Genomic DNA, 16262 nt, shown 5'->3' with positions numbered 1-16262 from the left:
ATCAAACGCACCCAACCGCTTTATATTATTCATTCTTCTTTCTCTTCTCTCCTGCAACTCTTAACCATTTTTTCTCCGTCTCTATTTCCTCTCTCTCTTAGAATCCGTTCGTCTTCTCCGAGCCAGCCTCCCGTCGACTTCACCGGTATGCTTTTTTTTTTTGTTCTTGAATTTATGCCTTTATTTATTTATTTCCGAGCTGATCGTGTTCTTGTTGTTTCTGCATAATAATTATTAAATTTTAGCGCGGATTTTTGTTTGCTGTGATTTTGATTCCGATCGTCGTTTTCCGATCAGTTTCGCGTTGTTTGATTCTGATCGTTTTGGTCTGTGGTCTCTGATCGTTGAGCTTTTGCTTTGTTCGGTGGCGGTGCATGTAATGGTTTTTACTTTTTACTGTTTGATTTTTATTGCTTGTATGTGTTTCTTGATTTTTGATTAGTCTTCTGTGTTTGGATCGTCCTGGCTTGTATTACGATCACCAGTAACGGTGGTGGTGGCTGTGATCATGATCATAATCTGTTTCAGTGGTAAAAAATTTATATCAATGACTAACATCAGTCATGTTTCATAGAAAAATAAATTTCAAATTTCAATAGGTGGTTATTCTTACTGTTTCGTCCGGTTATTTTGACCGAGGTTGCGTCTTGCACGAGAGTCTATTAGATCATTTATTGTTTATTATGGATTACGATAGCGTCGGCTAGGTTTAGACTTTAGATGATTCCTGTTATGCAGGTTTTCGGTGAGCTGAGGGTGTCTCGTTATTGCTTACTTGTATCGCGTTCGAACTTGGTATGAACAAATATTAGTACTGGAGTTCAGGAATGACGATGTGACTGCTTCTGCAGGTGAGACATTAGTCACATTACTAGTTTTAAGGAGTTTCCGTTTGAAAAATGAACAACTGAATCTTAGCTTTGGTTATTTGGTAACGTTTCTTGGTTAATTTAGGTGTTGAACATATATATATATATATTATACTTTGAGTTTTTCTAGTGAAGTTGTACGTTGCTTTCTTTAATATTGTTTTTATCCAATCGAGTTTGTTTGGGATATAGAAGCTGAGGGGTAGTTCATTTCTTTCTCTGAATTTTAAGTGGTGTTGCAGGGATGTTTTGGTATCTTGGACTTCTGAAGAATCATTATCAATTGACACCATGTTGTTCTGCTTGAGGATATATTGGCACAATCTGCTGCCATGTTTTAAGAGACTAGACCCTAAACTTGGCTTAGTATTGCGAGAGCACGATATGTGGTACTAACTTCTGAGATTCCATAGATTGTAACCTGCTGCTTTAACGTTGAATTGGGATTAACATGAAGAACTAGGTCCATTCACCTAAAGTGATGGAGGCCATACTGAGATGGAAATATTGTAGCTTTGATGATGATGATCATGACATGATTCATAGATTGGCCATGCTTGAGGTGTTTAGAGATGAAAAATAATAAATTTACTTGCGGTCTAGTGAGGCTATTGGTGTGAACTATTTTGTGTTGTGTCCACATTGTGCCTACTATGATGATGGAGAGGGTAGTTCTAGTCCCCATGGGCAATTCCATTGACTTTACATTTTGATGGTCAATTCACTCATTCATTGTACTGTTTTTGGTGATCCAGTATGCTGGTGTTCCGTGGGTGCGGTGGGATATAGTGGTTATTGTCTACTTAGGTCATGTCAATGAGAGGTGTGCGCTCTGACCTGCTTTTGAACTTTTAATACATGTTAATTGGGGGATCTAATTCGTTTTGGATTCATATTATATTGGCCTTTTAGGCAGAACAAAGGTTTTGCAAGATGATGTCACTGGACAAGTGAGATGTTGGATTTGTATTAGGATTGCATTTGTACAGGTTGATGCTCAGTTAGCAAGTGGGATGTTGGACCTAGTGACCCTTATCATTACTCATATTGTGGTCTATTATGTGCAAGTAAAGGACAATTTTGAACTTGAGGTACGGAGTGTATGGTTGGAATGATTGAGCATGGATCCCTAAGATTGGTGTAGAGGCTTTCAGTAGAGAGGCAGAAGTGAGGTGTTGTGAGCTGTGACTTTGCTTGCAATTGTTTTTCCCTACATTGGAGATTGTGGGCTGCCTGCTTCATTGATCAGTGGTCACTGATTATTGGTTTCCTCAGATTGGTGTAGGTTATCCCTTGTCAGGATAGATTGCCACCCTTGACTCTTGCACAGTGTATTTCTTTTCTGTGCTGTAAAAGATCAATTTGAGATTTATGAGAATATTTTGCTTGCATTTAGCAAGTCTTCTTCTTGACATGTCTCTCTGGATGGAGAGAGTTTTGCAAATATATGATGCTTCTTTCTTCCAAGCTCTTGCATCTCATCTTTTAGGGTGTAAGAGTACTTGTGTGTGTTTCATAGCTGCGTTTGCAAACTGTGTCAAGATGGTTATGATAAAGCTCACATCATTTTAAGTCCTCAGAGGAAGATTCTCTCCCCTTTAAATAGGGGCATTTGTAAGTGTAGAAATTAGTAGAAGCCTGAAGGTTTAAGCAATACATGTACTTTTGTGACCAACCTGGTCCTGTGGCTTGACAGTTTTCACTTTTCACAGTTCGTATCTAGGTGTTACCTTCTGTTATCACTGACTTATGATAGGAAGGCACTCCCAGAACAGGATTCAGCCAAATGGCACACCTGTTGATTGTATTTGTAATCCTTTTCGTTGGTATTACATTGCAATTTTCTCTTACATTTTATTAGAATGCTTTAAGACCGATTCTATTACTTTTCAATATCTAATCATCCATTGCTTGCATTTAATTGGAATTCCTGTGTTTCTGAAACTGCAGTCTTTCCTTTTATTTAAAGGGTGGGTACCGCTAGTTTTTGAAAGTTGCTGGTAAAGTGATAAGGTTTTTCAGTTCTGTTGTGTTGGACAGTTCTCATCTCTTACATAATTATATAAGCTTTTGTTTTACTTTTTTTTTTTTGCAATGTAAATGTCTTGCTTTTAAACATATCATTAGTGCTAAAAGTGCAAAACCACCCAAATTTTCGGGATTCGGGAGGCTAAGGGGACATCTGGTAATAGTTTTCCTCTTTGTAGAATTCATTTCAATTTTAATCCTATAGATGATTTTGGAATGTCAAACAACTGTTAGTTTAGATTGATATGGTGCAGTATTGGGATTGTTACACCTGCTACCCTGGTGGTGTGATTAAAAGTTTAAACTCAGGTAATGCAAATATGAGTGGCCCTGTCATCATTTTTCTTCTCCATTTCAGCTAATTTTTATGTCTTTTACACTTTCCCCTTCAATTCTATATCTCAGAAAACAAAATGGGTCTCTCCTTTATCTTTGAAAGGCAATCTTGTTGCAGATAAATGCAAGAGTCGAGGGAGAGGTTGATATAGGGTTCTATTTGGTGTTCTACATACATATCCCCAGCTTTGCAATGCCTTTAGGTTTTGACAGATCCTTTGAAAATGTGACTCTTACTTCACTTCCCAGCCTTGATTAGAATGGAGAGTTGGTGGATCAAACTATAAGAGTGTCGTAGGCAAGATTCTCTTGGTCGAGTTTGTTTTTGGTGACGTGACATACTTGTTTTAAACTGAAATTTCCAATTTCTGACATTTGTTGATGTTATGCATTCTCCATTTATGGTAGAGCATTTGTTGATCCAATCTGTATCCATGCGTGACACCTCGTTATCCTGGTATAATTTGTTCTATATTTGTAAAAAAAAACATTGTGTTTTTTTTTCTTCTAAAATATTAGTGATGATAATAGTGTTGAACGTTTATTTAAAACCAGCACTTACACACTGGTTTAATTAGTACTGTACCATAATAACAAAAAATATTTGTATCCATGGAACCAAGCATATATGCAGTTTGCTTTCCAATGTATGACATGTCGTTCCCTTTTGTGCAGGTTGTGGTTTTATTGTGTAGATTCTGTTCCAGTGAGTAACTTGTTAGTAGTTTGAAGGTGACTGAAGTTATGGGGCATAGACATCCATTCAGCACTTCCCAAGTTTTTGAGAGTGAGAATGATCCGAATTGGAACCATATGAACACGGAACACCCATTTGGACATCTGGGTATGGTGTCTTATTGTCTCTAGTTATTTATGAATTTTACTTGTTTCTAATCTATGGAATAATATATCTTCTCATACATTATATTATAACTGCAGCCAGGGCTGGGGCGGGAGAGAACACTTCTTTGTTTTATCCGGTGGAAAGTATGTTTTCTGATGGAATGCAACTTCCTTCGAATTGGAATCCACCAATGAGATCATATGGGTATTCTTCCTTAAGCCACAGTGTTGATATGCCTCCTCAATATCAACCGGATGCTTCTGGTCCGTCTCATTTATTTCAACATGCACCTAGTGCTGGTGCTTTTGGTATGGCCAGTGGAAACTATGCTCACCATTCATCTTCATCTAGTTACGACCGTCGAGCATTCAATGGTGTTGAGGGTGGGTTTGTTGATCTCACAATGAGCAGTGGAAGAGGGTTGCACAAGCGTAAAAGTCCTGGAATCCCTTCTGTAGCAGAAAGAGGCAGCTCAAGCAGGTACTACTGCGCTGGAAGTTCCTCTGACGTCTCTAGATCTACAGAATTACAGCAAGAGAAAGTAAACATGGAGACGCCGCACATGCCATGGGATCACATGACTATGATCCAGCAGAATTATAGAGGAAATGACTCAAGTAGGGGTGAGGAATCTATGAGAAATGTGAGAAGCCGGTCAGAACATGATTTGGAGTCCAACCTAGCAAGGACACATCTATCGAACAATCCTATACATAGTTCTTACGCTGCAAATTTTCCTATTGATCATCCTAGTACAATTGATATTCCGGTTCAGAGTTCCAATGTTTTAGCCCATGAATGGAACCATATCAACATGTCGCCTCCTCATGGAAGGATTCTACCTTCAGGTTGATTTTAAATCGATAATCCTTGTTTTATGATTTTTTGGGTATCCTGGTATCTTCGAGTGACCATTGCTTTTGAATTGCAGATACAGGTGGTTTCAGTCATGATCCCAACCGCTTCCTTGTAGGCAGCGGTATGGTTAATGGTTCTTCTGAAGCTGGTGCATATCATCATGATTTCATTCCAACCCAAGGGGCTGCTGTTCCTCCAAGTTATCCTGGTGCCTTACCCCAAACTGTAAGGGGAGTCCGCAGCAACTATTCTCAAAGATCTGGCCCTACCTTCAGGGCTTCTTCAAGCAGCATGAGGTTTGGGCCTGTGATTCATTCAGATGAAGGACTGCAGTTGGCATCTGAGAATTATCCAAGACATGCTAGACCAGTGGCTGCAGTTGGATGGCGTAACAGTGACAGGAATGGTAGATCAAGGATGTCGCACGATAGATATCGAGTCTCTGAAGAGACTAGCCTCCACGATCGTTTTTCATCTGAGGTATGCAAACATGATATTGCTGGCTATTTTTTCTTGCCACATGTAAAAAGAGTAGCTCCTTTCCATAATAAGAAAACACTGACATTGATAGAAGTTAGCATCAAGTTCCTTCAATATAACATGCAATGTTCTAAAAATCCCCGCCTAGGACTGCCTAGGCGGCGCCTAGGCGCCCGGAGACCCTTGGCCGCCTCAATTTTGGGCCGATTAATCCCTGATTAATCCTCTAGGCGCTGGTTTTTAGCTGTCCGCCCGAGTAACGTCTAGCGTTTTTTAGAACCTTGATAACATGTTGTGTATAAAAATTGCTTTTAAGGTCTTCTCTTGCTCACTGGATGATTTTTGGGATGTACAGAAGATAATACGAACATATGTAATTTATTTTATTGTTCGTTTTAAAAAAAAAAACTTAAAGCTTTAAAAATACAGAGTACGCTATTAATCATGTGCTTTTCTGAAGATCACTGGAGTAATTGTTGCTCATTTTGTATTGCAGGGTTTTATGATTGCTGATCGGTCAGGCTTTTATGGTTCCAGAAATATGCTTGATCATCACAGAGACTTGAGACTAGACGTTGACAATATGAGTTACGAGGTAAGACCGATAATTCTGGCTTAATTACTCGTTTCTTTCCTGCCATTGTCTTTCGGGTCTTCATAGTTTGTTATAAAATATTGGACAAACAGGAACTACTTGCATTGGGGGAGAGGATTGGGCATGTGAACACAGGTGTATCTGAAGATCTAATACCAAAGTGTTTGACAGAAACAATCTATTGTTCCTCAGACCTAAATCAGGAAGAAGCCACATGTGTAATCTGTCTGGTAATAGCTTTTCGTTTTGCAATCATGAATATCATCAAGTGTCATATTCTCAGTTTTAATCCACACGTAATTTGGATCTCCCAGCTCTCAAGTTTTGTAACTAGTTTTTATCCTTTGGCAGGAAGAATATGAGGACAGGGATGATGTTGCGGCATTGAAAACGTGCGGTCATGATTATCATGTGACATGCATCAAAAAGTGGTTGTCAATGAAAAATTCTTGTCCAATATGCAAAGGTTCTGCTCTGGTTGATAATACGAAGGGAAAATAAGTTGTGCTTTACTATAAAGACATTCTTGTACATATGTTTAGGGATAAACCTCCAATGGAGGCAAGGACTTTTCTTTTGTGAAGTTGTAAAGGGGAATGCTGGTCAGTTTCAGTCCATTTATTTCAGGCTCCCATCTAAATATGGGGAAGCCTCTTTTTCGAATCCCATAATTTTGTATGGGCAATGCAAAGTAAGATGTGATTATTTTGATCCCTTTGCCTCTACCTCTTCCAATTTTGCAGCCCTGATGTTCACGCCATGAGCGTATAGGAGGTTCCGGATTTCGGGTCCCATTTAAAGAGTAGTATTTTCTTCTGTGATCTCGAGTTATAAGTCATAACAAAAAATGAGAACAGGGAAAGGAATGGAATCAGCTCTGGTAGGTTTATGTTTATCCTTGAAGATCGAAGAAGCGGCCCCCTCAAACGACCAAAGAGTAGATTAGTTCAATTTCTTTATAAACTATGAGGTAGTGGAATACGCCATAATGAGCATCAGTTATAATAGTTGAAGATATAGTCCACTAGTCTAAATTTCAGTATAATTCATGCACTCGGACAAAAAGCAAGACAAATTTAAGCATCCTAATCTAATTCAGTTGTTAGCTTTGGACTCGGAATGATAAAGACTTGATTCAATTATATACGGCCCTTTTTATATGAAATAAACTAAGGGAGGTGTATTGTATATAAATTTGTGTTAATTTATTTTAATTGCCAAACATTTTGAATAGTCTATAGTTTTTAAAAAGTACACAGATTTTTATAGAATTGTTAAAATTACCGATTTAAAATTTGGCTGATTTATACAGATTTTTATTGATTCATGAAATCTACATAATTCATATTGATCGACTTCTATAGATTTCTCAGTATTCATATTGTATGTGCATATCATGTCTCTCAACTACAAGCCCACAGTTTCGTGATAATTTGCTTCATTCCCGACTGTGCCTTAAGCATCTAGGTTGGCCTTATGGGGTTTCTAATGCCTTGTGGATGTTATTAGACGAGGATTTAGTGCATGCTAAGAAAAATTTTCTACGGAACAATTTTTTGTTCTAAGAAAATTTATTAGTTGTATAATTTGTATCTATTATAAAGAAATTAGAAAATCTCATTTATTTATAAGAAAATAAAATAAACCCTTCAAATTTGATATATCAACCAATAGGTACCAAAGAAATGGAAGTAAATAAATTGTTCTTGAAGTTTTAAGCTAAAGAAGTCGGTGTTCATGAAACATTGATATGATTATATTCTCTTTTCTTCTTACGTATTTCTTTCATCGTCATTGTTTTTATTGTTAGCATTAGGCATGTGTCGACATATGAGAATGTGATTTTAATAAGTATAAAGATACAAGATAATGACATAACATAAAGAAGAAGAAAACAATAATGAGATCATAGGTTAAATAAACATGTTGGGTTGTACGAAAAAGAATTGATAAAGAAAAGACAAAAAAAAATAAAAAAAATAATGGAGAAAACAAAATACAATAAGAAAGTCTACGGAAAAGTCCATGAAAATCTTTGGTTTAGAAGCTAGACAATTTTTGGATTGTGGTGTGTATAATTAACACTATAAAGTCCATGAGATTCTATGAGTTTATAATTCCATAAGTATGAATGATATTTTGAATACCCACATGCCACCGACTTCTATTCATTTTAAAAAGTCCTGATTGAATATCATAAAACTCATGAATTCCATAATGACTTTTTAAAATCCTAATTGAATACACCTAGACTTGTATAGATAATTTAAAATTTGTATTGAATAAATCTAGACTTTTAAATTCTATAGATTTCTTTAAAACTCCCACTAAATCTACATACAATACACCCCTAAGTAGGTATTGGTTCATCAAATTCACAAACCTTTACTGAAATGAATAATTTACGTCACCAACGACTTATGTCGGTCTATCAATTCTATTTATTTGATCCAACGACATTAGATTCCTACCAACCGCAATTTCACCAATTAGCAACTGTTTTGGTGGCCAAAATAATTCCAATCCAAATTGGAAAACCTACTCGGCCAACGAAGCCTAAACCGTATTGAACACCCCAAGAAAAAGAAATCCAAATACAAAACCTCCTACCCCAAGGCAACCAAATGATCTCCGTAAAGAAAAATCAATCCGCACTAAATTCGGTCAGTAGTGGTTGGCGCAAATCGGAAGATTCTGGACCGTTCGTTTACACCGACTCCTCTCGAATCATGACCACAATGTCCTCGTCCTTGTCGGAGAAGTAAAGCATCTCGAGTCGGCCACCCTCCTATATAAACCCACCCCTCCCCCCCTTAGTTCCTCACAATTTTCTCAAACGCTTCTCTCGCCCTTTTCCGATTTCAATTCAATCCCAAACAATCAACATGCAGATCTTCGTGAAAACCCTCACCGGCAAGACCATCACCCTCGAGGTGGAGAGCTCCGACACCATCGACAACGTCAAGGCCAAGATCCAGGACAAGGAGGGCATCCCCCCAGACCAGCAGAGGCTCATCTTCGCCGGAAAGCAGCTCGAGGACGGCCGTACCCTCGCCGACTACAACATCCAGAAGGAGTCGACTCTCCACCTGGTGCTCCGTCTCAGGGGAGGCATGCAGATCTTCGTCAAAACCCTCACCGGAAAAACGATCACCTTGGAGGTCGAGAGCTCCGACACCATCGACAACGTCAAGGCTAAGATCCAGGACAAGGAGGGGATTCCCCCGGACCAGCAGAGGCTCATCTTCGCCGGAAAGCAGCTCGAGGACGGCAGGACCTTGGCCGATTACAACATCCAGAAGGAGTCGACTCTCCACTTGGTGCTCAGGCTTCGCGGTGGTATGCAGATCTTCGTCAAGACTTTGACCGGAAAGACTATCACGCTGGAGGTGGAGAGCTCCGACACGATCGACAACGTGAAGGCCAAGATCCAGGACAAGGAGGGGATTCCCCCGGACCAGCAGAGGTTGATCTTCGCCGGAAAGCAGCTGGAGGACGGGAGGACTCTTGCGGATTACAATATCCAGAAGGAGTCGACTTTGCATTTGGTGCTCAGGCTGAGGGGTGGGATGCAGATCTTTGTGAAGACTTTGACGGGGAAGACCATCACGCTGGAGGTGGAAAGCTCGGATACGATTGACAATGTCAAGGCGAAGATCCAGGACAAGGAAGGGATCCCTCCGGACCAGCAGAGGCTGATCTTTGCCGGGAAGCAGTTGGAGGATGGTCGTACCCTGGCGGATTATAACATCCAGAAGGAGTCCACCCTTCATTTGGTCCTCCGTCTCCGTGGTGGTGATTGCTAGGATGCCCGTTTGGTCGTTGGGATTTGCTGAGAAGGATTGTTTCTTTTATTTCTATGATATTGTATGTTTTTGTTATCTGTACTCCTTTTTTATATTTCAATCTCAAGGATCTACTTAAATAAAACAATGTTCGGTTATCTAGATGCATTTTCTTCTTGATGGTTGAGGATGTGACCGACTCCTGCTAAATTCTTGAGATAAACTGCCATGGTTGAACTTCTTTTTTGGTTCCTTGAGAGATTGCTAGTTCTCTATGCACTCCGATAAATGGTGAGATTTTGGTTGCTTCCACAAAAAAATTTCTCCGTGCAGTTCATGTGTTCATTAATGCTTGATGGCATGGATTCTGTTAATTTGCCAGCACCTGCTGTAGTTAAGCCAGTAGAGCTGTGGACAGGTACGCAGCGATTGCGTGTTTTAGTACACGCCCAAACGCAAATGTGAGTTTCTGAATCTCATTGTTAAGGAGAAATCCTATACCTCCACCAAGGAACAAGGATGGAAGAGGAACAGAAGCAATGTGTCCGGATGATGGTTTTGCATATTTTCGTAACAGTGAGCTATTATCTGGGCAACTTGGGAAGGCTACTCTATGAAATGGCAATAAGGATGGACTTTACTCTGCTCTTCTCCGAGACTATGAAGCTCATGCTGCTGCTGCTGCTTGCATGAATCGCCTGGCTAAATTAAGTGCACGATGGGTTGGTAATCATGGATTCTCGATCGGGCTTAGTGATGTACAACTAAGTGACGATTTGTGTCTTGAGAAAGAAAAGATCATCAAGGAAGGTTATAGCAAATGTGACACCCAGATAGAGTTATACAACAAAAGAAAGTTGTTAACACTTGAATCACTAGAGGCTGGAATTTCTGAGGTGTTGAACAAGATTAGAGATCAAGCTGGAAAGCTGTGCATTGGAGAAACAGTCCCTTGATCATGTCCCAGTGTGGCTCCAAGGGTTCTGCTATAAATATAAGCCAGATGGTGGCCTGTGTTGGTCAACAATCTGTTGGCGGTCGTCGTGCACCTGATGGTTTCCTAGAAATGAAAAGATGCCTGCGGCTAAAGGGTTTGTTGCTAATTCATTTTATAGTGGCCTGACACCTACAGATTTTTTTTTTCAATACAATGGGAGGGCGAGAGGGACTTGTTGATACATCAGTGAAAACAGCTGAAACTGGATACATGTCACGTAGACTGTCAAAGGTTTTAGAGGATCTTGCAGTGCACTATGATGAAACAGTTCGGGTTGCAAATGGAGGTATAGTTTAGTTCTGTTATGTGGATGATGGTATGGACCCTGCAATGATGGAAGGGAAAAGTGGAGCTCCAGTAGACTTGCACCGTATGTTTCTGAAAGCCAAGGCCACATGCCCTGCTGGAAAAAATGATAGCTGCCTGTCTCTTGAGCAAGTTTTAGAAGAAGCGAGGAGCAGGCTGATGATTCCTGAAGATAGTTTGTCTATGGGTTTTAAAGCTTCCATAGAGAAATTCCTCGATGAATATGGGAAAACACTAAAAAAAACACAGGAGATATTTTTTCTAAATCAGAGTACTGGTTGGGAGGCAATATCTGCAACTCTGGAGAAGATTGTCAACAATGTATCTGGTGTCACTTCTAGACAGCTGGAGGTCTTTCTGGATACTTGTATTTCTCGTTACCTTTCAAAAAGAATCGATGCTGGAACAGAAATTGGAGCTATTGTAGCACTAAGTATGACACAGATGACACTGAAAACCTTTCACTTTGCTGGAGGTCTATAGATGTTGATGTTGTGAAAGAATCAATTTTAAAAGTTCCAAGAATCAAATTGGAGCAAGAAAATATTAGAGTTCCAGATAGTGAAACTTTGGAACTGTTCTCTCCGGGACAAGGATAGACGCAGAATTCATTTTGAGCTCTACAGATTAAAGAGTAATCTCCCCAATGTTACAGTAAAGGGCATAACAACAGTTCAGCGTGTTTGACATTGATGAAAGTAGTGTGAAAAAGGATAAAGAAGTAGTTCATGTAAAAGGTGCAGATGTTGTTGATAAAAGATAAGTAAAGAAGTACAGGTTATTTGCTGAAGGCAACGGACTTCTGGCAGTAATGAACACTGAAGGAGTAGATGGTTGTAAAACCACAAGTAACACATTATTGAAGTGCAGCACACTTGGATTGAAGCTGCGAAGAGGAAATAAAGTATACTATGAAGCAACATGGAATGAACATAGATGATCGGCATATGATGCTCTTAGCAGATGCAATGACATCCAGGGGTCAAGTTCTTGGAATGACAAGATTTGGCCTTGAAAAGATGGACAAAAGTGTTTTGATGAGCGCTTCATTTGAGAGAACAGATGATCGTCTATTTAATGCTTGTGTAAAAGGGGCAGTAGACAAAATTGAAGGAGTTAGTGAAAGCATAATTATGGGTATACCAATGCCAATAGGAACTGGAATGTTCAAAGTTAAACACAACGTCTCTACTACATGACCTCCCCTGCTCGTGTTTTTTATGCATTGTTTCTGAATAGACTGGAACATCATGATGCTGCAGGCTGAATTAGTAAATTTGGTTCTGCTAAGATTGCAAATTGTGTTTATCATCTCTTGTCCTTCTCTTAATTTTCAAAATGTCACATTGGCTCTAATATACGCTCAATCTTTGGTTTCGTTCTGGTGTTGTTAATGAAATTCTTGATTTATCTAAATCTGTCCTGTCCTTGCACTGATGTGGATGTGTTTCTTACTTCAAAGGTGAGTTGTGAATCGTGCTTAATGATTTTTATTAGATGATTTCTGATGTGTACTGATGTTAAGATAAATTGTTCGTGTGTGATGTTTGTTTTGATGTATTCGGAGTTCTATACTGAAAGAAGAAAGATGGAATGAATCTGGAACTGATATTGAATTCAAGCACTGATGTGCCAGGTGCGAAGATGGTGCAGTCAAATAACAGAGGACATGGAATGCAATGGGGTGAACGTTGTATAAGCTGAAGACTGCTGTGTTCTGTTTTACATGCCTCTGTTGCATGGTGGCATTTGAACTTCTAATGAAGTATCATACTCGGGTAGTACTTCTACTTAAAATAAAATAAAATAGAAACGCATAGTCCCTTCCCTTCCCTCAGCTCAGTAATTCAAATTTACAGAAGCAATAAAAAAAATAAAGTAAAGAAAACTAACATTCACATTCATATTCATACTTATTAGACATTTGATAATGAAGTACCCATGGAACTAGCAGGAGTTGAAGCAAAATACGTACTGAAAGAAGAAAGATGGATTTATTGATTTAAGCCTTTTGTGGTACATGAGGTCATGAGCTACCAAAACCAACCAACCAAATCTTTCTTTGTTGTATGAGAATGGGAGTGACATAAATCTTCCCAGTTGTACCCTCTCTTTAACTTGTGATTTCTCAGAATTAGGGAACAAAATGCATCTATATATGTTTATGAACGTTCACTGATACAACACACTTGTTCTTTGAAGGTGCGGTCGGGTAATTACGTCGTATTAGTAAGTTGTGTTAAACTAAATCGGAGCTAGCCAGCTAGGTCTCTCAGAATTAGGAAGCTGTCATTGTCCTCAATGAATCCGAAACGGTGTTCCGTGTCGAATATAATTTACAGTCATGGTTTAGTCGGTGAGCAGGGCCGGACTAAGGGTAAGGCCACAAGGCACAAGACTATGGCTATAATTAATTGGAAGGTCTCTTCTCTCTGCATATCATATATATTAAAAAAAATTAGGACACAAGAAAAAAAAATCATAAACAGAGAACAAAAACTTATCTTCTATCCATAATCTTTTAGTTTCTCAATTTGAAGAAAAAAACACTAATAGTTTTATCAATCTTTCACCAATTTAGGAATGAAACATTACTCTAAACTCTCAATCTAAACAGCAACATTTCAGTTCTAAATTCATATTCATACAAACTATTGAGGCCTCGAGTTTCAAATTTTGTGGTAATTGTATTGTTCTCATGGAATTATTTTAACATGCCTTTGATATAAGCTTCTTATATGTTATTAATGTACATAATGTAATATGTAACATTTATTACAAATTTCATTGCAAGAAATGTGGAATAAAAATAATTATTTTTTATTTTTTAAATAGCCTATCTTAAATTTTGCCTAGGCCTCATTTGTCGGTGAGCCTGCCGGAACTAGTCTGGTCAAGAGTTCAAATCTCACCCTCCCGATCATTCTAGAGGATAACTCAAATAGGAATCCAGAACAGAAGAGGAGTTGGGAGGAAATTGTATCCGACATAACGTGGGTTTTGTGTTTTAGTACCTGGAAGGTTCTGGACCGTTCAGTCGACTTGTTTTTATGACCACAAATTCATCGTGTTCCTTCCGGAACAAGAATTGAATGTTTTCTTCTCAAGAAAGGAATTGAATATCGAGTCGGCTTTCTTCCCTATATAAACCACCCTCCTCTCCTCTTCCTTCATCACAATTATCACACAAAACATAATCTCTCTGATTCTCCTTCAAAAATCAAACACCCTTTTTCGAATTCAATCCCAAATCAACATGCAGATCTTTGTGAAAACCCTAACAGGCAAAACCATCACCCTCGAGGTGGAGAGCTCCGACACCATCGACAACGTCAAGGCCAAGATCCAGGACAAGGAAGGCATCCCTCCCGACCAGCAGAGGCTCATCTTCGCCGGAAAGCAGCTCGAGGATGGCCGTACCCTCGCCGACTACAACATCCAGAAGGAGTCGACTCTCCACCTGGTGCTCCGTCTCAGGGGAGGCATGCAGATCTTCGTCAAAACCCTAACCGGAAAGACGATCACCTTGGAGGTCGAGAGCTCCGACACCATCGACAACGTCAAGGCTAAGATCCAGGACAAGGAGGGGATTCCCCCAGACCAGCAGAGACTCATCTTCGCCGGAAAGCAGCTCGAGGACGGCAGGACCTTGGCCGATTACAACATCCAGAAGGAGTCGACTCTGCACTTGGTGCTCAGGCTTCGTGGTGGTATGCAGATATTTGTGAAGACTCTGACAGGGAAGACGATCACCCTCGAGGTCGAGAGCTCTGATACCATTGATAATGTTAAAGCCAAGATTCAGGACAAGGAAGGCATTCCGCCGGATCAGCAGAGACTCATCTTCGCCGGGAAGCAGTTGGAGGATGGCCGGACTCTAGCGGATTACAACATCCAGAAGGAGTCTACTCTCCACCTTGTCCTCCGTCTTCGCGGTGGTGATTTCTAGTTGGTTGTTTGTCTTTTCTTGTTATGCTGTTAGTTTATGGGTAGATTTGGCAATGCCATTCTGGTTAAGTTCACATGTCTGCTTGGTCCATCAAACTGATCAAGTCTTTTTAGTTGTGAAAACTGCCTATTTTAATTTCGTACTGAATAAAAAGTTTCTTTGGTTTAAATGTTGGTAACGAGTTAGTTATGCATTCTCTATGGATTTGTGGTGTTTGAAGGACTGGAGGATATGACCTACTCCATGATCGTATTGCTTTTTAATGTTGTGTAGTTGTGTACCATTGCAGTTCTGTGACTTGGTTTCTAGATAATCAAGTGATAGTACGAAAGCTTCTAGGTATTTTCAAGTAGTGCTACTTGCCCTAACAACATCTTAATCGAGCAATATTACAAAAGCATAGACATGGTGAAGAGTAGGAATTGGAGTGTTTAAAGTTTATCCATCCCTGCTTGTGTTCTATATGCATTTTTCTGAAGGGACTTAACACGTACATCGTCCCGGTGACATCTAAGCTAGCAATTGTTCTACTAGTTGTGTTTCATCAGCTTAATTTATCCATTGACTGAATGATAAAATTCTTTGTAACTGAAAGAAATCTTTCTGACAGTGATGACAACCTATTCTGGGTCACATAATAATAAAATTCTTCAGTTTGAAGGAGTGTAGGATAGTGTCATAACCCCGAAATTTTAAATAATAAAAATTCGAATTTAAAGTCATAAAAACTCTAAAACAATATCAAATATATTGAAATCATCTTATAATAACAGTGTATCAAAACTGAGTCAACAGCACGACTCAGTCGACTTGAATAATACATAACCAGTTTATACCTCAGTATTATAACCAATGGAAATGAAAAATTCACTTAATCCTCACCACAAACAAAAGAAATAAATCTTCATAAATCTTCAGAGTAAGCCCTCAAAATCTGCTAATCCCCACCTGCAGAACTATCTCCTACACCATCGAATTGGTGCATGAGATTGTAAACACAAACCCGGTAAGCTTTTCAGCCCGTACGAGTAAACCATCAGTATAACATACATCGCATACAAAGGAAATATGACAAATAACATTTAAAGACAAGCGTACTCATGTGACACTGGGCAACCCATCTGTTACCCAATATTATTTAAAAAGAAACATGGGTTCTCATGAGACCCAGGCAACTCATCGGTTACCATTCATGCAGTACACCGGCAAACAGAC

At 39.3% G+C, this 16262-nt stretch overlaps 3 protein-coding genes across 8 annotated transcripts; all 3 read left to right on the top strand.

The window, feature by feature from the left end:
* The first annotated feature begins 19 nt into the window (after positions 1–19).
* Positions 20–6721, top strand: LOC126798184 (E3 ubiquitin-protein ligase MBR2). Of its 5 annotated transcripts, none has more exons than XM_050525064.1 (8): positions 32–145; positions 739–851; positions 3909–4077; positions 4173–4925; positions 5009–5415; positions 5912–6010; positions 6103–6240; positions 6362–6721. In XM_050525064.1, the coding sequence occupies exons 3-8, from the start codon at positions 3978–3980 to the stop codon at positions 6509–6511; spliced, it is 1647 nt and encodes a 548-aa protein (XP_050381021.1). In that variant the 5' UTR covers positions 32–145; positions 739–851; positions 3909–3977; the 3' UTR covers positions 6512–6721. The 5 variants fall into 5 exon arrangements, with proteins under 5 accessions (XP_050381019.1, XP_050381021.1, XP_050381018.1 ...); XM_050525061.1 differs by lacking the exon at positions 32–145 and adding an exon at positions 1112–1258 and having other exon boundaries at positions 174–851; XM_050525062.1 differs by lacking the exon at positions 739–851 and having other exon boundaries at positions 20–145.
* A 2101-nt stretch (positions 6722–8822) lies between these two features.
* LOC126800453 (polyubiquitin 11) lies at positions 8823–15220 on the top strand. Of its 2 annotated transcripts, none has more exons than XM_050527824.1 (2): positions 8823–9806; positions 14354–15220. In XM_050527824.1, the coding sequence occupies exons 1-2, from the start codon at positions 8896–8898 to the stop codon at positions 15045–15047; spliced, it is 1605 nt and encodes a 534-aa protein (XP_050383781.1). In that variant the 5' UTR covers positions 8823–8895; the 3' UTR covers positions 15048–15220. The 2 variants fall into 2 exon arrangements, with proteins under 2 accessions (XP_050383781.1, XP_050383780.1); XM_050527823.1 differs by having other exon boundaries at positions 8833–8943; positions 14403–15220.
* LOC126800452 (DNA-directed RNA polymerase III subunit 1-like) lies at positions 9824–12514 on the top strand. Its single transcript, XM_050527822.1, is given in 7 exon segments — positions 9824–10239; positions 10242–10257; positions 10260–10306; positions 10308–10728; positions 10731–10847; positions 10850–10929; positions 10931–12514. Coding segments are annotated over 7 exon segments (1488 nt in total). The 5' UTR covers positions 9824–10083; the 3' UTR covers positions 11582–12514.
* Positions 15221–16262: the final 1042 nt, after the last annotated feature.

Source organism: Argentina anserina, chromosome 6, assembly GCF_933775445.1.
Source record: "Argentina anserina chromosome 6, drPotAnse1.1, whole genome shotgun sequence".
Classification (NCBI taxonomy): domain Eukaryota; kingdom Viridiplantae; phylum Streptophyta; class Magnoliopsida; order Rosales; family Rosaceae; genus Argentina; species Argentina anserina.
Note: the sequence above shows the minus strand (reverse complement) of the source record. Positions and strands in the feature narration are given on the sequence as shown.